The sequence below is a fragment of the Lagopus leucura genome, unplaced genomic scaffold (genome assembly GCF_019238085.1).
Source record: "Lagopus leucura isolate 7727_CA_CO unplaced genomic scaffold, USGS_WTPT01 Super-Scaffold_100008, whole genome shotgun sequence".
In the NCBI taxonomy this organism is placed as follows: domain Eukaryota; kingdom Metazoa; phylum Chordata; class Aves; order Galliformes; family Phasianidae; genus Lagopus; species Lagopus leucura.
In genome coordinates this window covers 13,333,602-13,358,211 of record NW_024962265.1, presented here as the reverse complement: position 1 = coordinate 13,358,211, position 24,610 = coordinate 13,333,602, and the positions used below count along the sequence as shown (strand labels likewise).

Below are 24,610 nucleotides of genomic sequence, written 5' to 3'. Positions count from 1 at the left end.
GACACTAAGTCTGGCAAGCCTGAAGCACACACATGACAGGACCCAGGAGAAATCCCAAACGCTGACTGATGAAAGATATACAGATTTGTACCAAACTTACAAAGTGACAATTTATCACCATTGGTAATTCACCAACATAGAAAATTCCAGAAATCATTCAGTTCTCAGGAACAACACAAAGAAACTGCCTCAGCAGGAAGCCATAATTTGGGACCTAGAAAATCTCAGTGTCTGATTATCTGACATTTGTCACTCCCCACAACCACAGCACCTCCCCGGCTATGTGCTAAAGCAAACCATCCATTACAAAGCAGCTAGGACAAAAACCACACCAACACGTTCTCTACAGCGAATAACCAGAATATGTACGTAACTTATGAAAATCAACATGAAAGTGTTAAGAATTATTAATGTTTTAATAAATGAATATAAATAGTTCACTTGCAACTTTATAATAATGGAATTAAAACACAACAATATCAATAAACATGTATTTATATATATAAAAGTGTTGTTTATTGTAAGGAAACTTTAAATATAACCAACAATATTGAAAATATCGTGACTGGCATTTACAGCCTTGATCCTAGTTTACTGCCATACAAGTAATTTCTAGCATTTCTCTTAATCACATTAAGCTAGTGCAAAATTTAGGTAGCTTTCAGAGATTAAGCATACAGAATGACAGGAGTGTAGATTTTAGTTACCTGATATCTCCTTCTAGTATAACAAGCTTCTCTTTTTTCCGTAAGTCAAAAGTATAAAGGCAAGTTCTCATATGTGCAATTATTCATAGCAGGTTTCTAGATTAAAAAAAATGACACTTGTAAATTTTGCTCAGATTGGGTTTGTTAAGAATTTGACTTATAATTTATACCATACTATATGGCATAAATTATATATTATAATTGTATTATGTAATCATAATTTCATATGCAGGTATGATTATATAAATTGTCAGAAAGTATCACTAACTACAGGATAATAATTACATCAACATCCGTAAATATATGGCATTAGAAAAGTCATTATCTAAAGAGGAAAGATGTTATCATTCAGGTATTCAAAACAGGGCACAAGCAGCCTTCCTACAATTCTTGTAGTACTGTTTTGGCAGAACCACTGCCTGTTGCCATTATGTGCACTAGCTTGCTCTGTACATCAACAGCTAGGTTCAGTATTCAGATTGGGCCATGCCTGAAATTTCCAGGCACAGACCTTCGTAAGCAATGAGTCCTGTGCTCCTAATTAAGATGATAGTCTCTCTCCTCAGTCTCAGAAGGTATCCCATGCTATTAGAGCTAAAAAGGTATTTTACGACGACCTACATTTTTTGAAAGCAGGACATGTTAGCTTTAACAGCAGCATTATTTCCAGAATTGTAGAAAGCTTTTAACTACTGATCTTTAAAAGTCAATATACTTTTGCACTTGCTGATAAGGATTTTTTCAAAAACAAGCTTAGTTTAGCATGGCTCTCAATATCAGTCACTTTGTTAACTGGACCTGGTCTTTGATAGCTAAGATTAGACTGCAAGAAGAGAGATATACAGAGATCCTTTGAATTGAAATAGGTCAAAGATTTAACAGATTAAAAAAGGTGAGATCTAAAAAAAACTAACTAGAGAACAAGCATAGAGAAGACAAAATGCATAAATATAAAACAGGGAGAAGTAAAACGACATAGGTTATGTATGATTAGGCAGAACATGACAACAACCTATGCCTTTGCTTCTAAAGCATGGAGGTTAATTTGTCAGCTGTTCTCACTCTAGACTATACAGAATACACATAACTAATAAAAAATGCAGTTTATTGCAAAAATATACAAGTCCTCTAAATTGCATAAGATATTACAATGTCGTGCTGAAACATGACGTATTAAACGAAGAGGACTTCCAGACAAATTACAAAACGTTAAAAATCAGATTTGGTTCATGAGCGTTACACAAAATGCATTGTCATGCTTTATCTTACGATTAGTCTTGTGATTCACTACACTTGTGATAAATGCAACATAAAATCATGACAATCGTAATAGTCAGAAAGTAATATCTACTGTATATCTTCTGTATTAATACATATAAACACTTTGTGTGCACTAATACTTTCAACATATCACATTCAAACTAACAGTCTTCCCAGAAAAACTGCAATCATTTGGAAGGACAGAAGATGGTTTAACAAGTTCATCGCATGTGGGTTTTTTGAAGTCTACTCTTTAAAGAAATGTTGTATTAAAGGACTTGATTTTCAAAGGTGCTGTGGTCCCACAGGTCTTCTTAATTTCAGGTGGAACCATTACAGCTAAGCACTTTAAAAAACCAAGTCCCCAAGTCATTGAATTTCTATTTTGTTTACTAGTACTTCCACTGTAATAAGTCCAAAAAAAAAGAAAACCCCAAAAACTAAAGAACCACCCCAAAATGCGCTCCTAAAATCACAGAAAATGCTTGGCATCTATAGGAAGAGAGACAATTTCTCAGTGGACTAACCACTACTGTGCTATGTTCTCATAACTGATCCTGTTGCTCCAAGGTTTAGTTCATGCACTGGTGTCAGCAATGTCCATGTTTGTTCCAAACAGAGCAACTAGCTGCTCTTCATAGTTTGCAATGTTTCTTTTCAGAATTTCCATACAAGGTCCCAAAAGCCTTTCAAATGCCTGCACGTCCATAACTAAGATAAAAGGAAAGAGAAAGAGAAAGAATGTAATGCACTCATCAGAGGCAGGCACCAATCTTAGTGTTTATGACATTCCAAAGGAAAATTTTAAACGGTAACTAGAAAGATTCTACTGAGGTATACACTGTTTACACAGAAGAGAGCCACTTACCTTAGCTAACAAATATTCACCAATACACTGCTGTCATGAACCTTCATAAATACTAGCCTTTGCTAGGCTTCTTACTTATGAAATATCTTCAAATTAAGATTTATGTGATTCAAGAGCTCCACAAGAACTCTGGAAGGGCCTGGATTCCTCTGCAGAATGCAGTATTAAAAGCCTTGGAATTTCAAATAAAACACATCCATTCTTGATGTTGTTGGCTATATCTGGGGTCTAGCTTGGCTTATTTTCTTGCTGTTTTTACCTGTTTCCACTCACAGTGGAAATGAATAGATATTTACTTCCTAGCAAACATACAAGAAGTTGGAAATAGCAATCCATGTCACATCAGTATTCTCTACCCAACCAGAATGTTTCCCTTCACTGATCACATGGCATTATCCACTGTATTTCTAGCCAACAGGCCAGGGAGGAAACTTCACACTTCAGTCAGCTTCCAACCTTCATCCTGCAGCCCCCTGGCTCCTGAGAAATGTTCAGATCTCTGCTATTCAGAAGTGCCAGAGATGAATCACCAGTACAGTCTTCTTCCTCACTGCTTCTCATTCTTATCTTTCTACGGTTTTTACTCCTACTGCCTGCTCATCTGTGTGAGTTTAGAGATATGGATTTAAAAAAACAACAGCTTTATAAATTAGAAATAAACTTTTTGTTTACTGGCATGGTAATCAAGCCATCCTTCAAGAAAGCCAAAACCATATTTTCCATTTTCCCATAACTAGATGTGGGTATGTAGAAATTAAACATTATGACCATGAAAAGGAATGAGTCAGAAGAGGTTGTCTATAAGCAAACGGCAGTGTGATAGAATGATTAAATTAGCAGCTGGTGAAAGAATTTGTTAAAGCTTCAGTCATGGTGATAAAATGGGACAGAAGACTTACCACAAAGTTATTTTATGGGTAATAGTCAGAATAATGGGAAAAGAGGGAAAAGAAATTCTTTAGCTAGCTGCAGTGTTGGACAGATTTTTCTGATAGCTACAAAAGGTTTGCAGCAATACTATCTGCACAGTCTTGAAGCAATTTTACTTCTACATAATCACAGAAAAGTCACAAATTTGTTTTCAATACCAGTTAATCATAATTTTTGCATGTAGCTAAAATAAATAGAAATACATAGTAAAATGTGATGTGATCAAGAAGCCTCATTTGGGTAAATGTAATTAAACCTTATATTCTGGAGAAAGACAGAGTTCAAAGTTAAAACAATCCGACAGATTATATAATTGTTATATTAGATACAAAGTATTACTGAGCAGTACCTAAACACTTGACAGTGCCAAGAGCAAACGCAGAAGCAGCTCGTGGTTTGTTAGTTACAAGAGCAAGTTCTCCAAAATACTGTCCTCTTGAGCATCGAGCTATTTCAACTGCTCCATTCTCTTCTACCTCTACATCTGGTTTACCCTAAAACATCAAGTAAAAAGAAAAACCGAGAACAATATTTGCTGAACTCACTTGTATAAGCAAAACTGACAACAATAATAGTAATGTTTTGAATAAATCAAGATTAAATAAAAATGTGTTTTAGGGATGTTTTACCTTCCTTGTCATTATAATCCTTACTTCCCCAGACTCCACAATGAAGAAAGAATCAGCCATGTCGCCCTGTAGAAGAAAAAAACAAAGTGGGTAAAGGAAATGTGGAATTCCATTTTAATTTCACACTACATAACCAGGGTGAAAGTAACGCCTCTATTTATTTCCATGGAAACCACAACAAAGATCATAAGAACTATTTTGATGAAGCAAATTCTCAGCTACAAAACACTATTTTTCACCATTAGCTATGCATTTTTACCAGTGATGTATGAGAACCTGCATGATATGGTCATAAAGATCTGCACCAGTAATGGTGATCCATCGTTTCACAGCTGCTCTGATGGTGTTGGAAAATGCTAGGAAAATGCTGCCTGTGCAGTCATCTTTCATTGGCCTGAATAGATTGAAATCAGAAGGTGCCAAATTCAGAATATACAGTGGGTGTGGGCTGGACAATCCAGCCAAAATTAGGAGTGCTACACATGCTCTTTCATATCAGATGCCATTTTGTCAGAGTGCCCCTCTGTTGCCATCTGTCTCAAGGCAGCAAAATGTAAGAGAATGATAGGAGAAGGCCATACCACCTTACTGCCATACCACCAACATAATAAAATATGAGGCATTACTTTTGCAGCAGCTCTTGTAACATTAAAATATTGGCAGCCAGTGCCTTGAAGTTTACCTTTTTGATATCACTGCCAAAGAAACCACTTTTAAAGTGAAATACTCTTTTAAGGCACAAAACAGAACACCTATAGAGAACTGACAGCAAATACTTTTCATGAAAAGACATAGCTTATACAAAAAGCAAGGAAAAAAACAAATATGGAAGATGATAGGATCCTTACTCCTGTTTCTCCACCTCTGCATTCTTTCTTAATGATTTCTCTTACAGTTTCCCATATACAAAAGCCTCCAAGGGCTGTATCTGATATACAGTAAATAATTTTGGGCGAGACAATCTCAGTTGCCTATTCCAAAGAGCTTCCCAGATCACAGAACCACAGAATACCCCAACCTGGGAGAGATCTAAAAGAATCCAAATTTCCGACTCCTGGCTCCACACAAAACTACCTAACAATTTAACCCTATGCCCTAGAGCATCTACAAGAAAAGCAAGGCAGGTCTTCAGTGCTCATTAGTCTAAACTATCATTTGATAATATAGTTTGAATTGCTAAATATATTAAAAATGTTGACTTGTTTATTCACACCAACAGAAAGGGAACTTTTTCAGAGTACTATGTAAGTAAAAAATTAGCTTCTGAAACAGTATCACTCCTCCAGGTTCACTGTTTTTGTTTTGATAACGGAATATAGTTTAAAATCAAGTATCATTTATAAATATTATGGTAATCGTTGCTTATTGGAAGAGAAAAACTAAAACAAAACAAACAGGTGTACCTGAGCAATGATTTGTTCACCATCCTTGTATACTTTGGTGCCAATCACATCAACCACTTTCAAACGCTCAGATACCTTCATTTAAAAAAGAAAAACATCTGATTAACATTACCGTATTATATTTAGAAAGCCCATTTATACTTCTTTCCATGAATCTTTACATCGGATAGCATATCTTTAGTCTCCTGTTTTGATAATCATTAAAGAAAGAAAGAGCTGCTGAATAGCATTTCTGAGGTTATAGTATAGTCTTCAGAGGTGGAAGTGTTGACAGAGGTTACATTTTGGATGTCTTACATCCACTTCTTCCAAAGTTATTTCAGAAAAGCATACATGTACAAATGTAACTGTTAAATGAAGATATTTTGAAATTCCCTAAGTAATCGTTTAATTTTACTATTATCAAGAAAAATTAAGCTCAAGAAAATGAAAGTAAAAGAAAGAAAAAAAGCCACCAAAATTTTAAATACTGTATTGACAATGGTTCTTTATCCTTCAAATTTAAAAGATAGAAACTATGATATTTTTCTAAAGTAGTATGCTAAATCCAAATTTTAAGAATTTTACCAAGTACCTCTGATGCAGCCATTAAAATAATGCAATAGAAAGCTTACTTCTAAAGATTTAAGGAATGGCAACGACTCAATAAAATTTTCATACATTCTTCTCTTTTTGGCATTGTTTTTTACAATGATTCTTCGGAATGTTACCCTGTCCTGTAAACACAAAGAGAAGAAGAGAGTTTAGCAACAGAAAACACATACATGGTAGAACATTCTTTAGAAGTAGCTGAAGATGTTCGTATTACCTAGTTGAAGTAACTCAGTTTAGCTATAATGCTAGCTGCCTAGAGTCAGTTAGAGAAAGCAAAATTCCTCTAGGGGTCAACCATGAGCTCCTAAAAATTAAGCTCCTGATCTTAATCTCATTCACATTGTGAAAAGCTTCTCTGCCCTTCGGCAGAACATACATACAGAGTTTACTTACGGCCAGATTTGCCTAAACAGGCTGACTACATGATGAGCACTGAGGGATGTGAACAACAGCTATCTCTACCTTGGGATCAGCCAATAAATTGATACCAAAGCCTTAAGAACGGCTAATCCAGTTTTACTGTTTTGGTAAATTCTACTGCTGTTGTGGAAGATCTAAATAATGTAACATTGATAAATAAGCTCATATTTGAATTCTTCTCTGAAATCAACAGCATTCATTTCGCAATTTGGGAAATTAACAATAAAGAACAGTAAAATAACTTTTTTTTTTTTTTTTTTAAACTCAGTGCTTTCTTGTGTATCCGTTTTTTTTCCTGCAGTTTCTGCTAAAAAAGTGCTAGGAGTTCTCAGAATTGTTAATATTAAATTTTCTAAAATAATAATTCTACTTTTTTTAAACTGTTATAGCATATCAGTGCCATTTATATCATACATTTAAAACAAATGAATAATACATTAACGTCAGTATTTCACTTACCAAACCCCAGATGGCACCAGGAGAGGTAGCTATAATTGTAGCTGCTCTGGGTGTGTTGTACATTAAGGCCAGCTCACCAAAACTTCCTCGGTTGTCATAGGTGCCAACACACCTCCCAACACCATCACATTTTACATAAATATCGTATGTCCCTCTGTTAATAAAATATATAAATAAAGTGAGTAGAATCTAGTCCTGTTCTTTGCTAAGCACTCTCACTTTATTTTTATACCATGAGTACCCAAAATAAAGCATTTTAAATACATATTCCACTTGCTTAAATTGTATTAACCTGTCCCCCTTGCTGAGGACAACTCCTTCACTTCAATAATTATTCAGTAAATAACAAAAGTAGTTCCTCTCTAAAGTGAAGGATAAGGCTGTCAGTTTTGACAGTAATTCTCTGTAAAAACAGACTGGATTTACAGTGATCTATTGATTGCCAAAATTGTATTCATTAAAAATGAACTAGTAGTATACATGTTTATTAATTTTAACTATACTATGTACAAATGTAGCATATTATGTTATGAAATAACACAATTTAACATCTAAAATACTTCAAAACAGTAATTTGTAAGGTAATAATTAGATGAATTCCACATCCAATGAATGCGCATGAAAAGCAACATAAGATTATGAAATAAAGAGATCATGTAATTATCTAACATCATGAGGATTTCTCCCCCTCGTCTGTTCACTCAACTATTACTTTTTTGTTTTCAGAAAGCAGTAAAATATGGTATCTTACAGAACATGACACAGCCATCCTCACTGATGCTAAGCCATCACCTTGTATCTGTACAGTACATGTTGATAAATCGTGTAAATGATTTCCAAAAACTGCTCTCCAAGTCTCAGACACAACTGCATCAGTTCTCATGTGTTCTATTTTCTTTCTCCCACACAAATGTGTAAGAATCAAGTGCAAGCACATTGAGAAATAGATTTTTCTCAGTGGACTTTCCCATAATACTCAGTGCTACAAGACACAGCCATTCACCTATCAATGACATAGAAGTTGTCACCATCATCTCCTTGATCAATGACATGTTCCCCTCCTTCAACCAGCTTTTCAAACATCGCGTCCAACACCTGAGACATCTGTTCCTGTTTAAAAGAACACAAAGACAAGAAATTATCATCTGCTTTCAAAATCTTACTCTTCAGATTAACTAACAGCTCCACTTCTCAAATATGCATAAATTGCTTAGAGACATAAAAATGTTTACGCTGCAGAGATGCATGGGTAAGCCAGAAAGACAGATTCTACTTCCTACTAATAGTTTTTTCTCTGTCAGTGTTCCGATCCCAACTTCCCTTCTTGTACTACTAATGACAAAACAGATCTTGACTGCAATAAAAATTACTCATAAGCATTCAAAAAATAGAATTTCAAGCTAGCCTTCACTAATTTCATCAATTATATAGTTGTGTGCCTCATTGCAAACAACACACTTACCTGGTTTTGTATTCAGAAATATTTTATCACATCAAAATGGCTGCAAGTACTTTGAAAATCTGAGTTACATCACATCTGCATGATGCTGGGACAGAAGTAACCATAATGGTCTGTAGTGCTTTGGTTTAGTAAATGCTAGGCTTACTGGGAAATAGGAACGTACACATGGTTATAAAAATACTTTATTAAACTGAATGGAATATGAATGCCTGGAGGGAAAAATTAACAGAATAACAAAATGTCAACTTTTGAATTATAAAACAAAAAACTAATAACTAATCATACTGTTTGCTTTGCTTGCTGTAGACCTCCTAAAACCTAATTAATTATTTACATTAAAAAGCAACAAACACAGCTCTTTTGTGTATTGATACAAATCCTAAAAAGATAACTTAATAATTGAAGTTTTATTTCCAGTTTATTCAGAAATGTACTTAAAACGCTGAGAACAAGCACAAAATTCTCAATGACATTTTCAAGCTTACCAAGTATGTATAACATTGGAACAAAAAGTGAAACTACTGAAAACCACAACAGTATTTACATCCTCAGGCATTTTTTGAATGGTTCAATTCATAGCAATCCCAACCACTGCAAAATGACAATTACCTTTCTGAACAAAACCAGCTAACCCAGTCCATTAAGAGTCCTTCTGCAGCCCATGGGCAGAGAAAACTATACCACATATCTCAGAATAATTCTCTAGAGATTGCTTTCTTCCTGCTGACAGAGGGCTACTCCAACTAAATGATACTTCATTTGTAGACAGATAAAGTTAGGTGAATGAATTCCATCTTTAATTTATTGAATTTCTTCACTTACGCAAACCTTTTAAAAAAATCAAGCTGGTGTTATCAGATCCTATTTAAAAATGAAAGCAGACAAATACAATTTTACTTTACAGAATTAATTTATCATGTGTGGGCACAGAAAAGCAACAGATGCACAGCATCCATCCTCAGTACGTATCATGGGAAAGTACAGAAGGACATAATGCAGCCTACCTAGGCCAGCAGGGAATCCTCTATGTCTTGTTTTAGTACTTTTTTTTTTGTTATAGGCAGGTACGTATTTGCAAAAAATAAAGGTCATGTAACTATCCATTCATAAGTGAATAGCTTATAATTCAATTTAGGAGAAAAGCGTATGCGTGCGCACGCCACTGGGAGACACTGAAAACAATACACAGTTATCTTCTGAAGCACGACACATGTAATTTAACTTTCTGAATAAACTGCAACCAACTGAAAGACAAGTGGTCCTCTTTCCAAAACTTTCCACACAACATAATGATAGAGCAGACTGCAATAGCCAACCCAGGCACGTGGCTCTTGATGTCACCATGAGAATTACAAAACCTGCTTGCTTAGCCTGCTTCTACGCGAATCCTCTTGTTTCCCTGCCAAAATGAGGCTCAATCTACTAGTGCTCTCTGTAGTTGCTCTGAAAGGATAAAGATGGGTAATTTCAAAATTAAAAAGTAGATCTGCTATCATATGCAAAATTAATTCCAGTATTTTGTAAAGTGGCACAATCTGAAAGCAGTTTGGGTTTGAAAAATGCTTATAAAATGAAACCAGGAAGAATTTTTTTATATCACTGTTTGCAGATCTGTGTAATGCTGTGGCAATCTGGTAATCCGCACTGCTAGAATGATACTTTATTAAAATGATGCAATTCTAATAGAAATAAAATTTATAGAGAAACTGAACTATTGAACATGGATGTCATGAAATCCATGACTTTTGCTAGAGTTTCATTATCTTAACACAGCTTTTTCAAGAGTAACATTTACCAGCTCTTTATTCTTAAGAACAATTTTCTCTACAAATAAGAATTGCCAAAACTGAAGTTCAAATTATTTGAAATTTGATTACATATATAACATTTATTTACATATTCTGATTAATAGCAGCAATGGATTTTTTTTTTCTTACATTCTTAATGGTGAAGCATGCAAATATCAAAAAAGGAATCTTTTAGAAAATCGTGGTAATCTTGGGCTGCTGCCATCAAAGCAACTTAGATTTTATTGGGCAGCAAAAAATCCTTTAATTTCTTTAAGTATGAAGAGGCTGAGTAAGAAATCAGATTTTCTGAAAGACACATTCACAATATAAACTATATTCATGTAGCAAGATTTTCTTTATAAAGATTTTTTTTTCTTTTTTTTTTTTCTTTTTTGGAGTGTAGTTACGCATTCCTGACAAAATGTCTAACAATTGGACTTTACGACAGAGTGTGATTTCACAAAATCACTTACTAGATAAGTGAAATAAACAAACTACAGTTACTGTCTGAAGCAACTTTGATTTCAGGTGAGGATTTAGAATCACAGAATATCCCAAGCTATAAGGGAACCACATGGATCACCAATTCCAACTCCTGGCTCCACACAGGACCACCCAAAATTCAAACCACCCAAAAATTCAATAGAGTGTTGTCCAAATGTATTTTGATCTGTCAGCTTGGTGCTATGACCACTGTCCTGGGGATCCTGTTCCAGTGCCTGACCACTGGCAAAGGGTGAAGAACCTTTACCTAACACCCAGCCAAAGCCTCCCCTCATGCAGCTCCATACTGTTCCTTTAGGTCTTTTATCACTGGGAAACAGGAAAACGAAGGATCGTTGGTTCGCTCACCAGCATCAGCCAGCATGATACATCCTCTCCTACAATCTAAAGTGGAGATAGTGCAGTTTTCTCTCTTATTCAGACCAAGACTGCCCCTATCCTGGTTTAGTACCAGCTTAAATGAGGAAGTTCTTCTGCATGTTTAGATAAATCAGAATCAGAGCCAACTATGAAGCACAACTCACCAGGACCATGGGATGTGCTCAGGCACTGGTATGGTACTGTCCAGGCTATTCTGCTCTTGGCAAAACTGTCAGCCCAGCTGGAACAGTCTGGGCTTGTGCTAACTATTGTTCCTCCTGATAAGCCCTGGTCACGGTTTGAAGGAGCGGACAAGCCAGGACTTCTTTCCAGAAAAGAGTCTAGACAAAACCACCCTGCTTACTTGCCTGGTTTCGTGGGGTTAGCAGGAGACTGAGGTGTAAGAGTTCAGCTGTACATCCATGTATAGTGATAATACACTGCTTGGCTTAAGGATCACTGAATGTCCCCAGATCTATTGTTACTGATTATAGAACTGAAGAAAGGTGACAAGAATGTAAAATTTTAAGAGTAAAACAGCCTAAAACAGCCTATTGCAATCAGTCAAACTCTGCCTGTTGGCATCCTTTCTAATTTCCTGACAAACAAAATCTGTCTTTCTAGTCAATCAAATGACATTTTCCCTGTAATTAAAGTGTTCAAAATACTAAACATTTAATACGAAAAGCATGTTCTGTGACTAAGTAGTGAAAAACAGTGAGCAGGTATTCTTAGTTCTTTCATCCCAAAACATGTAAATTAACTCCACAACCTCTCTGAGCAACCTGGTTCAGCATTTGTCCATCCTCATGGGTAAAAAGGCCTTCACTTACGCTTAAACAGATATTATTTACTTACGTATTATTTCAGCATCTCACAATGTCTCCTGCCTGCTGCACGTCCTTCTATGGCTCCTTCACCTGGCAGCTCAGCACTGAGCACAGCACATTGGTGATGCCCCTCAGCCTTCAGGAGAGACATCAGACACTCTCAGGAGCCTGAGACCCGGACAGCTGTATCCTACCTCTGGATCTGGCTTGAAATCTCTTATGTCACACAGCTGGCTGGTCCAGCTGATGCTGTGGAGCACTCACTGGGCCTCATCATCACTGTTACTACACTAACTTTAGTATTTCCATAGCCCCTCATGCACTTTTTTTTCAGGCCCCTTCAAGCTTCCGTCTGCACAAAGCACCTCAGCTATAATGTCTCCGCTACTTTGTCCTCTTTGCTGTGCTCCAGAGAGCCCTCTGTCCTCAGTGGAAATTAGACAGGAGCTCCTCAGCAACACTGTAGTAGAAGCCAGATGCTCTCTTCATGTGTGCACATACTCTAAACAGTACCCTTATGACAAAAAGTAGTTGCCCTCCTCTTCCACTTTATCCCATGGTGGCCACATGAAACTCTAGCATAGAAGCAGAACTTTAATGTCAAAAACACCTCTGATAGTTATCAAGGTGCGAGTGCACAGCAGAGCACCTAAACAGAGGTTTTAGGAATCTCTCAGATTAAGAATTATTTTACTGCGTGAAATTTAGATACCAAGCACCTTAATGAATCACACAGAATCACAGAATCACAGAATTGCAGGGGTTGGAAGGGACCTCCAGAGATCATCGAGTCCAACCCCCCTGCCAAAGCAGGTTCCCTACAGCAGGTCGCACAGGTCGGCATCCAGGCAGGTCTTGAACATCTCCACAGAAGGAGACTCCACCACCTCCCTGGGCAGCCTGTTCCAGTGCTCCGTCACCTCACTGTAAAGACGTTCTTGCGCATGTTTGTGCGGAACTTCCTATGCTGCAGTTTTCAGCCGTGAATCTAGGCTTATCATGATATCCATGTAAAAAAAAAGCGTGCAAGCCTAATGTATTATCATTTCATATCCTAATGTGCATACTAAAATCATTTACAAGTTGAAGTTCTCCATGAAAACGTGTGCTTGTGTCCATAAGGCTACTTTCAGCTGTCTGTAGGCCTCATCAACTTCTTCCTCCTGATTAGTCAGCCTGTAATAAACACCCACAACTGTGTCAATCACGTTTACGTTCCCCTCAGCGCTCACAAATACGCTCTTCACAATTCACCCCTAAGCAGAGCTCAGTACAGTTCAGTTCTATCTCTAACATAAGGAACAACTTCACCAAGTCGGCCTCACTGGACTGTCTTAAAGTACATACCCATCCATGACAGCATTCCAGTCGTGTGAGCTGTCTCAACCATGTCTCCATGACTGCAATGAGATCACAGCCCTGAGACCACACACAGATCTCTAATTCTTCATCTTTGTTCCCCCATGCACACAGCACTGATTCAGGCACATCGGAGAAGATGCAGGTTTCCCTGGGGGAATGCAAGAGGATCCCTCATAGATATACACACCCTTGAGGTGGCTGGTCTTGTGGCTCCTGTCATGGGAGGCAGCTGAGGCAAATTTGTTGCTCTTCTGGTTGGCCTGGTTCATTCCCAACACAGTTGCAATGGCATGAGCATTGCCACTTAGGACCCCACCCCCACTATCAATTAATTAATGTTCAGCAAAGTACTATGAAGCAGACACAGTACTAGAACAGTGACGGGAAAAAAACGAGACAAAAAAAAGTCAGCCAAGTATAGGAAGGAAAATCACAGGAAGAAAAAAAATTACAAATCAATAAATCAGGATCTTGAAGATGAAGAGTAAATCACAGAATTCATGTCTCCAGCACCCAGTGTTTGCTCTTCAGCGCAAAAACCATGTACATATACTCCCATGGAACTGTGATCTTAATGCTTCCAGTGCTATCGATCCAACTCAAAATGTTTAGCTCCCTTGTGTGACATCCACTTGTAAACTCATCAAAAAGCCCTTATTTCTTCACTATCAAATAATCTAATTAATATTTAGATGTATGATCAATACTTTTGAGTATTAATCAGTATTTTCCTCAAAAATTCTTCTGCACAGTTATATATTGTTAATGTTCTGTCTCTGACATACCACACATGCCCATCAAGCCAGGCTCTGTAACAGAAATAATACTGGACTGCAAGCACATTGTAAGTTTTTAAGATGAAGACACCTTCCTTTGGGCAGTTCTTCTGTGAAATGTTCATTAACTGAGTACAGGCCAGGTGAAGAGTTTCCCCATTTAGCAGATATGATGTCAATATGAATTTTGTCTTAGAGAAGAAAGGAGAATTGAGTTCATTCTATGAACCATTCTATGTTTGGGAATCCATTAGTTTGTGAAGAGTTTTATGCAATCTAGGAAAGCAGAGTATTAACATGTTCATGCATTCTGGGCTCTCTCATTCATATATTCATATATGTATTTGCATTAATTGTTCTACCATCTGTAGTCCCAATTTTTCAAAGCAAAAAAAAAAATTAAGAAAGCAAAAGCATTATGAGAACCTTCTGTTGGTAGCTCACTTCAATTAAGGCTTTTGCCATGAGCAGAAGAGTCCACTATTCATATAACATGGCTGCCTTATGCTTTCTTTCATCTTCTGTTGAATTAATCAATTATAATTGATTAATCAATATCTGTACTCTTTTATAATAATTCCCCAGGTGAATGAGTGGCAATATGCCTGGACACTGCTCTTGTACAATTGTAGAGAATATGTATAATTCATTACTTTTTAGAAAAAGGTCAAATCTTATTTGAAATATTCACTACAGGCATTAGCAGGGCAATGATCTCCAAAATAAATTTTCCCTGAAACAGAACAGATCTAAAACTGTTTATGGATTTTTGCTAAAGAAAGGACTTGAACTTTAAGTGCTAGGGTGCAGCACAACTTTGATGGCACCAGTCCCTTTAGCCTCCTAGTTACTTTGACAGTAAGTTGGTTCATCACTTGTTTTTTTGTGTGTTCTTTTTTTTTTTTTAACTGCTACTCTGTGGTCCATATCTAGCCTGTAGCAGACAAACCACATAATTTGTTATTAATCTGCCTCAGCAAAATTTCCTCTTAAAAGACAAAACCAAAAGTGTAACTGCTAGAAGTGTCATCTAGACAGCTCCTGCTGCTGCTGCTCTTCCTCTCAGTGATAGAACAGATGTTGGGTAGCATGCACAAAAACAAAACTTAGTAATAGCAACTTGGGATTCATCCTTAGTAACGGCTCAAGGCATCTGGTCATCTTGTTTACTCCTTGTTGGCTTAGACAAAATGAGAAGGAAGGAAAAGAGGGCATGATTCAAGGAGGATGAAAAGAGCACCTTGACAGAAAGAAGCATTCAGCTTCTGATTCCACTGCCAGTAACCTCCAGTATCTATAGAAAGAAGGAGAGGGTGTGGGAATATGCCTTGGGCACACACTTTAGTTTGTTCATCAACACAGTTCTGCATTCACCTGCATAGTTCTGGACTTTCTCTTGATTCTTTCCTGATCCAGCCCTCTAACAAGAAGCTGAAGAGCTCTGCAAAACCTCTTTTCCTCATTTTGTTGCACACACATTTCATTCCATATTTCTCTTCCAGTAACTTTTCCAGTACTGTTACACACTAGCTAAAACTGACAATGAGCGACCCCAAACAGATGGGAAGTGAGCAACTACCAGAAAGGCAAAAAAAAGTTAGTATTTTAACATTTTAAAATGTTTTTTAAAGTGTTTATTATGTAATGGAATTAACTCAGGAGTATATTGTTGAACTGACATTAATTGATCAGTCACATCCTTAGCAACCCACGAAGTTAAACAAAGATCTGAGATAAATCAAACAACATCACAGGGAATTTTACAGGAGTTGGATTTTAAAGTAGAAAGTGCTACTTAGTGAATAGTATTGGAGCCTAATGTACCTTTATACTAGGCTGCTTTTTCATTAGAGCCTTTATACAAAATATCAATATTTATAAATACTTCTGCATAGGCTTACCTATCTAATATTTAAAAACTGCTACCAAATAAATGCTGGCTCACGACAATGGTATGTGTTTGGAATGTCCTAAATTGTCTCAAAGCCTGAAGGTTACCTTTTTCTCCTCTCTGTCATTTTGTCTCACATTCAAGTGGCTGTTTTTTATTTTAGTGAAGCCTCTTGCCTTTTCAAATAGGCTCTTTAATTAAAATGCTGAGCAGTACTGTAAGTCACCTCCTAACTACTGCAGTTTCTTCTTTTGCTTTTATGATACCCTTATCTTATCCTTTCATTCACATTAAAATACAGTGTGTTATGGTAGGATAAAGTTAGCAAAATGTGAACTGCATTTAGCATCATCACTGAATGCCATTCTGATCGTGCTTGAGGACATGCTGCTACACTGCATTTCAGAGTGGTATGCTATCTAAGAATGTGTTTGACACCTTGCTAAAGGGCCATCGGGGAAAAGCCATTAAGCACTTTACATTCTCTTTCCCATTCTACTCACTGACCTCTGCAACAACGTTTTTCATACACAGAACTACAGCAGGAAGAAGCTGAAGTGCAATGCAAGAAAGAAACAGTGGGAGTAGAAGACACACCATCTACACACAGCTTGATTCTTGTTCCAGAAACTGTAGCTTTAGCAGCTAAGATTAACAAGGAGGGTTTTTTACTAGTATGCCAGGGAGTAATTTCATCAGCTGGCATCACATGAACTTACGTTGTCAGGGGGAGAGGCAGAGGTGAGGAAGAATCCGGGTAAGAAAATTTAAACTGTTGCAACTACGGTCACAGAGCTCTTAAGTCACTGTCCAGGAGCACAGCAAGCAGGAGGAGTGGGGGAATTTCCATGGGACTACAGATCTGGGCTCTGGCGGCAAGCCAGACTGAGGAAGGCCGCGTTTTACTACCCTTGCAATCTTCAGAGCTCAGTAGCTTTCCAATGTTCTTTATGAATACAGTTATAATATAAACATCTTTACAAAAAATACATTATTTTGCTTTCTAGAACACTGTGAAGGATTTAATCTACAAGAAAGCATTCATAATCCACAGGACATAATCCTAAACAAAGGCAGGTGAGCAAGAAAACACTTGGGAGATCCCAGGAACAGACTTGAAGGCAGAGCCTCACAAGGGAGGCGTTGTGCCAAATATGTGGAAGTGACTGTGGGAAATCCTAACAGTCACAAGTAACTGATTCAGAAGCAAAAAGTAAACACATCACAGCAATGCAGTTGTTAGAATACTTCCACCAACAGGGGTGGTGATCCCTCAGAACTCTTCACAAAATCATATAAAGTGCCCCAGCTGGAGTAGTTCAATGCTGTGTAATACACAGTATTACAAAAGGACACGGCACTAACAAGGAACATACAAATAAAGCAATTCCACATCCAGTGCAGATGCCATCAAACCCCTCTGAGTCCCCGAAGTCACACAAAAAAGTAATTAAGTAGTGTAAGGGACAAATGTTTGGGTGACTTTAACACAAACCAGTACAGCGGAACAAGTTCCAATTAAACATACAGCACAAGGGAGCTAAGAGATCCTGTGTCAGTTCCCCAGCATCCCAAGAATGCACACATATGATTTCCCTATGTTGAGACTCTGCACCCTCCTCCAGCTCTGCCTCCAAGGTTTTGCAAATCCCTGGAAGGTTCTGTGGCTCGCTGCTCCCCAGGGCCTCTGTGGAAGGGGTGCCCTGGGTCAGAGCACCACTTTTGTGCTGACAAAAGCAGGAGCTGGAAACTCGCAGCATGAATCAAACTGCATTTTCTGTAATAGCACTTGACTTCCCAATAGAGTTGCAGGCTGGTCTTTCCATTAGCTCTCTCTCTCTCTTGAATTAAACTTAAAACTTTTTGTTCCCATGCTTAAAACTCTACATAATTACTCCTTCCCCCTCCTGAAAGCGCTGAATCAATCTTCCCAAGAAAGCATTTGCTGTGGTGTGAGTCACCCCAACCTCAGCATGCACCTTCTGATTGATGCACACAACTTTACCTTGAACAACCCCGTGCACTTTTGTAGGATTACCACCTCTGTCTGATCCAGATCACTCATTCACTGCTTTTCAGTTTTCCAAAAAGCCCGTAATTGGTTTTATGGACAACAGAAGGAAATAATTTGCAAAGAATATCTGCAGTGTTTTACGTTATCTATACTAAGTAAAATAATGATGTAAATGTCTTGCTATTGTCCTTCCCTCTCCTTCTGCTTCTCAAGTTGCTTGTTCAGTTACAGCTATAGTTAGAATGTAGGCTCTGGGGGTAAGTTTAGGTTTTCATGAGGTACTCAGCAGGCTTCTGGAAGATAAAAAGTAACTAGTATAAGCAATTCAAAGGTTCCAAGTAACAGATGACCCTCCATAAATGATGTGAATAAATAAATAAATAAATAAATAACAGCACAATCATCAATACATTCACATTAATGTACTCCAAGAAATATATTTTATAAGTGACAACAGTTACAAAAAACGGCACTTCTGGAGTTTATGGAATGGTCAAGAAAGCATACATAAGAGCTTATAAAGTCCAATCTGCAAGCTTCTATTCAAAATTTCAAGAGAATTAATTCTCATCAACACTTCTAAATTGTGTTGATTGTAAAGATGCTCTTACCGGATCTAGGTTCTTAAAAAGAAGAATGTCCTTGCAAGCCTCCTGCAGCCTGTTTCTTTGATCATCTGTTTTAGGGTGAATAATCTGAGAGATAAAATAGAAAAACCTTTAAAGTGATTATCATACAGCAGCAAATAGTTGAAGGGCTGAGTTAATTCACCTAAGTATTTTATACAGTGTTTTTTCATGCTTCATAACATTTTCCCTTCAAAACCTTCAGGATTCGAATAAATAGAAACAGCACTGTATCACCACAGCACGAGCAAATGATGCCTGTCTGTATTTAAGCTGACAAGACCTTCAGCTTTTGTAGAATCCGGTACATTTTCACAAGCCATTCTGGATACCTTTATTTTAGTAGTTTCTGTTTAAACATTACTGTGCTGCTCCCTAAGCGCACATATTCTGTAAAGAAACACCACTGATACATTTATCTATTTGCCACAACTACTTCCTAAAGAATATTTTGCAAAATAATCTCTGTGGTAAGTTTATACAAGTAGTTTAATGAGTAAACAACAGACTTCACATCATTTGAGAGAGACAGAAATTCACTAAATTACCAGTGTTTGGTTAATATGACTATCAGTCATTGGTTTAACTTATATTTTTATTATAAACTTTTTCAATGCTTTAATTAGACAGAAATTAGGTTCAATACAAAAATACAAGCCAGTCTTTAAAAGTCACAGGCTATTTTATATTAAAAACTGAGTAAGTGCCTTTAAAGGTGACCTAAGTAAAAGAAATAAATCTATTTCATTAGCTATTGCATTCTACATATGAAAATCTTAGTGATTTTGCAGTTCATCTTTTTTATGCCTTACCTAAATACTAGAATACTGATTAAAATACTGCAAGATTACAAGGAGGCTAAGTAAGTACTTTTAAGAGCAGAAATTATCTAAGCAAATGTAACTGCACACAAATGTTTCCATAACAGACCGTGGATCATGGGTACAGTCATTTAGAACGATATTTAACTGTGTCCTACACAGGTAACTATTACAGAGAATTTTTAAGTGTTCCCCTAACATGAAAAGCTCACGAATTATTAAAGAACATTACAATAATTATGGTTCTGAAAAGGAATGGTAATGCTAGTTACATAATGTATATTATCAGTCCTAAATTTTCTTTCTGAATGTAATACCTCAGAACTGAAAAAAAAATAATCAATAAAGCATTAAATACCCTGGTTTCTGCATCGTCCTCTTCTTCATCAGGATTGTAAGCTTCTGCACACACTGAAATATAAAAAAAGAAGTATAGTCTTAATTGAAAGTAAAATATTGTTTCACAAGAATTACATTCACAAACACTGCATGCCGTACGCAGCAACGTGACACACTCCACAGAGATTCACAGCAGATACTGCTGGTAAGAGTCCACGGCAGGTCATCACTAAACTGCTGGTCAAAAAGGGTACTTTTACATTAATTTTGGTCATGTTTTTTGTGCTTTGAAAGATCTCCAAGATACTCCACAGCTGGATACAGAGACCAGATCTTTCCCACTGCCTGTGTAAATACAAGGTTTTTTGATACAGTTGAAAATTTCTCCCTCTCTTACACAATACTGAGTTGTGACAGTTTTGGCTGGGATAAGTCAATTTTCTTTGCAGAGGTTTGTATGCTTTGTTTGCATTTGAGATGAAAACAGTGGTGATAACACCCCAATGTTTCAGTTGCTGTTGAGCAGCGCCGCCCAAGGATGCTTCAGCTTCCTGTGCTGCCCTGCCAGCAAGGAGCCGGGGGGGCACAGGGTGCTGGGAGAGGACAGCACGAGGACAGCTGGTCCAAACTGACCAAAGAAATGCCCCACAGCTTATGGTGCCATGCTCAGCTACGAAAGCAGGGGTGAAGAAGGAGGAATGGGGATGTCTGGAGTGATGGTGTATGTTTTCCCTAAAAGCTATCACATGTGATGAGCTCTGCTCTCCTGAAAGTGGCTGAATGTCTGCCTGCTGATGGGAAGCAGCAAATTAATTTCTTATTCTGATTTACTTGTGTGTGCAGCTTTTGCTTTACCTACAGTTTGGTAGGTTCTCACCATTTTGCCTACCTGATTCTCTCCCCATCCCACCTGGGGAGAAGAGTGAGCAGCTGCACGGTGCTGAGCTGCTGATCAGCACATCAGATGCAATACTGCACTGACATTTTGCAGGCTATATGTATTTTCATCCACCCACACCTTTTTCATAGCAACTTGATTACGTCTACTCATGTAATTTTCATGACTTGCATATGATTTTCCAAAATCACTGCTTCACCAGCTGTCCTGTATATGGCTATTCTGCCTAAGAGTAGTACCACGCATTTAGTAAGTACCACCATATTCCCCAAACCATTCCTGCAGTGTGCTAAGCTCATTGTGAATTCTAATCTCCAGCTTTATTCCAATCCATTCTCAACTTTGTGACAACAGTAAATCTACTAAACATACTCATACATAACCTAGATTATCACTGAAAAAACAGAACAGTATTTAAAACAAATGCTGATGGAACAGTTATCTGAGCCTGAAACAGCAGTAGCTGCTTGGTATTGCCCTTCTCCACGCAGTTTTGTGGTCATCCCATGCAATTTATATTAACACAAAGCACATTATTCCCTACCTTGTTTATAGGAGGGTCTTGCAAGACACTATTTAAGTTTCTTAAGCTGAAAATGTAGGAATCTGCTGCTTTCTTTTATTCAAAAGTTCTGCTCTCTTGTTATTTTACATTAAGTAGCTCCAACAAATCCGTGCCCATTGCTGTTTATCCCCTTTTCTCCAGATACTCCCAAAAGGTTTATTTGTCCATCATTTCTTTGAGAACAAGAATGACCCATGGACCTGTGACAGCTCTCTTCCTTTAGGCAGAGAAGCCACTACTCCATTTTAATCATCAAATTCTCTTTCTTTCATTTATCTTCTTCAGCTTCCCCATGTGGATTGCTAACAGGGCTGAGATTGACTTTTCCAGCTTCTTTCATTTCCAAGTACAGCACTGCTCAAGCACAGCTAGAATGCAAACACCTAACTTATTAAACACTCTATAATTCATCCTTTTTCTTTTCTAGGCTGAGTTTTCCATACACTCTTAATGCCACTAGTGAAGATTGACGTAATGTGTTAAGTAGAACAACCCTTTCCTAGAATATCCTCTTAGCGGTGAAGTACTTCTAGAAAAACTTCTGTTATTCCTAATGTTTGTTCTTGTAACTGAATCATTTTTTTTTTTTTTTGGCCTTGGTTTCTTTGATCTTTGTCTCTGTATCTTTTGCCATTCTGTTATACTCATTTTTAACAACTCAAATTGGTTTTAATTTTCTACACAGTTCCTTCCTGTGCTTGATATAAATAATAAAGTTATAATTTAGACATATTTATTTTACTTTTCTTTTATCCTCCTTCTGTGCTGTCACAATTTGCATTTGTTCCCTTTATATAGTTTCTCTGAGGAACAACCAATTCCCCTTATCTTTTCTCCAGATTCCTTTTCTGCAAGTGATGCCTACTGTCCCCTTTTACCCCTTTTGATCCTGCTGCTCCAATCTTTTCTGCCCACCTCTTACTGTTCCTAAAATGGGAGCTCTGCTATCTTACAGCAATTCTCACTCACATTAGCTTTTCTCTATTCTAGAACATTTTCTCCCTTCCAGTTGGTATCAAACAGAATAGTTCTCCTTCAATGGCTTTTCTGTGACTCAAAGTTTCATCCAAAGTGCACCACACTTCCTCTCCCGTTTTCTCTCCATACCTGTTCTGCTAGTTTTGTTGCACTGCTCCACATGGATTAAGGTTTCAGATCCTCTTGATTACTCCCCTTATTTCCCATATTATTCTACAAACACATTCTAAAGTAGGCACCAGATAGACCCAGTGGATTTCCCATTCCCCCATCCGATTAAGATGACTTCACTGTACTGCACATTTATGCAAAGTCCCAAAGGAAGCCTTGACTCTCACTACCTCCCTGTATTAGGCACTTGGCAAATCTTAAAACATCAGCTTTCTAAAACTTGGCAGCTTCAAAAACAAATGTGATCAAAATCCCTCAAATCCCTCTGGAACTGACCAAAAGATTTCCACCAACTTTACTAGGAACTGAATTTGGCTCCAAAGAACTACAGATGCCCACAAAAGGAAGTTTGAGATATCTTGAACAAGTACAATACTTTACCTCTAAATATACAAAATGTCCCTACCAACATTTTTATGGAAATATGGTATTTATGTGTTGTCTGAAATAAACTTAAGGGATTTTAATTTAAATAGCAACAATAATAACATGCAAAGTAAGCATCATAACCCATCACAATGTAAATCATTACTTTGTTTCAACTGGTATCAGCCTCTGCGCTGTAAGGCGAGCCCGTGTACATGGGATTCAACAAATGCATGTGGCAGTGTGCTCCTGGGTGAAAAAACAGCCTCAACCTGAGCAAAAGTGACAACCAGTCCTTACCTCCAATGAAACCTTTGCACGAAAAAATTAAGCAAAGCGGGAATTTAGTTTACAAGGATTTACGCTGTTACAACAGAATCAACAGGTCTTGGGGAATATGGCTGAAGATGTAACAGTCCTCCAGATCACACAAAAGGAACTGAGTTTAGCCTCATCCCTGGCCATCTTATCAGTCCCTTTCACATTGCCGCAAGCAGGATCAGCACAGAAAGAGAGAATGTACCTGCAGTTTTCTGTGTCATCTGGTGTCTCTGCTCTGAATTCACTTGTCTCTACTTGAGAAACTCAGTCGCGCAATTATCAGCAGGTACCTTAATTAAATATTTCTGCTTTATCACTGAATATGTGCAATATGTATCTCTAACAGTTGTAGTTTCTTCTGGTTAGTGCCCATCTTCTCCAGTTTTAAAATGACTTATTCTCATCATCTGTCATGAGAAACTTCCCTTCTGGCTGTAGATCTCTGCTTATTTTACATTGGCTTGTCTTTTTGCCATGATTACAGATGCATTTTTCATTTGGGTCACAACTTACAGATCATATAAATGCTGTGGGTCTGCAGCTTCAAACACAGAATTTCCTCTTCTCCATTCTTATTTCAGTAGCCTGTCTTAAAAGCTTTGTAGTCCAGTAACCTATTAATTTCTGAATGTCATCACTAGATGTCTCATGGAAAAACTTGATACATTTTATTTCTGTTCCTGAAATATGGTTTTTGACATTAGGTCCAATGAACTTCATGACATGAGCAATGGGGTTTGGGCCATTAAAATCACAATGACATAAAACACCCAGAACTAAAGATGTTTATACTGTAGACATCCACATCTGCAGAAGTCATCTGCGTTCCAATTACAGCCAATGGAGAGAAACCAAAACTTTTACAAATCTATTAATCTGACCTGTGTTACGTGTCCAGATTAAGACAAGAGAAATTACAACTCTGACTAATAGGCTGAGGTGAACTCTATCCCTCTTAAGATGAATCCTGTTATTTACAGCAAGCTACTAGACTTACTTCTGCACTTTTCCATTTAGTTTGTACTCTTTAGAAAACAAATCCGTCATCTGATGGTTGCTCATGCAACAGTAAGTCTTTACTCAGAGAATTGTATAATCACAGAATGGTTTGGGTTGGAAGGGACCTTAAAGCCCACCATCCCCAACCCCTGCCATGGGCTGGCTGCCCCCCACCAGCTCAGCTGCCCAGGGCCCCATCCAACCTGGCCCTGAGCGCCTGCAGGGATGGGGCACCCACAGCTCTATGGGCAGCTGTGCCAGGGCCTC

The 24,610-nt window shown here is 37.6% G+C and overlaps 1 protein-coding gene across 3 annotated transcripts in view; it reads right to left on the bottom strand.

Moving 5' to 3' along the window:
* Positions 1-397: 397 nt before the first annotated feature.
* Positions 398-24,610, bottom strand: part of PRKAR2B (protein kinase cAMP-dependent type II regulatory subunit beta) — an 82,085-nt gene continuing 57,872 nt past the window's right edge. Inside the window, exons 3-12 of one of the 3 annotated variants that reach the window (XR_006179256.1) lie at positions 20,065-20,117; positions 18,871-18,954; positions 8,274-8,380; positions 7,271-7,424; positions 6,412-6,513; positions 5,798-5,872; positions 4,395-4,460; positions 4,115-4,259; positions 2,495-2,678; positions 398-803 (exon numbers count right to left, since the gene is read on the bottom strand). Coding sequence is in view for 2 of the 3 variants with exons in the window: in XM_042872833.1 (XP_042728767.1) it covers positions 2,545-2,678; positions 4,115-4,259; positions 4,395-4,460; positions 5,798-5,872; positions 6,412-6,513; positions 7,271-7,424; positions 8,274-8,380; positions 18,871-18,954; positions 20,065-20,117 (920 nt within the window). In the remaining variant the exon portion in view is untranslated. Of the gene's footprint in view, positions 2,679-4,114; positions 4,260-4,394; positions 4,461-5,797; positions 5,873-6,411; positions 6,514-7,270; positions 7,425-8,273; positions 8,381-18,870; positions 18,955-20,064; positions 20,118-24,610 lie in introns of all 3 variants that reach the window. The other 2 variants (XM_042872833.1, XM_042872834.1) reach the window with 2 other exon arrangements.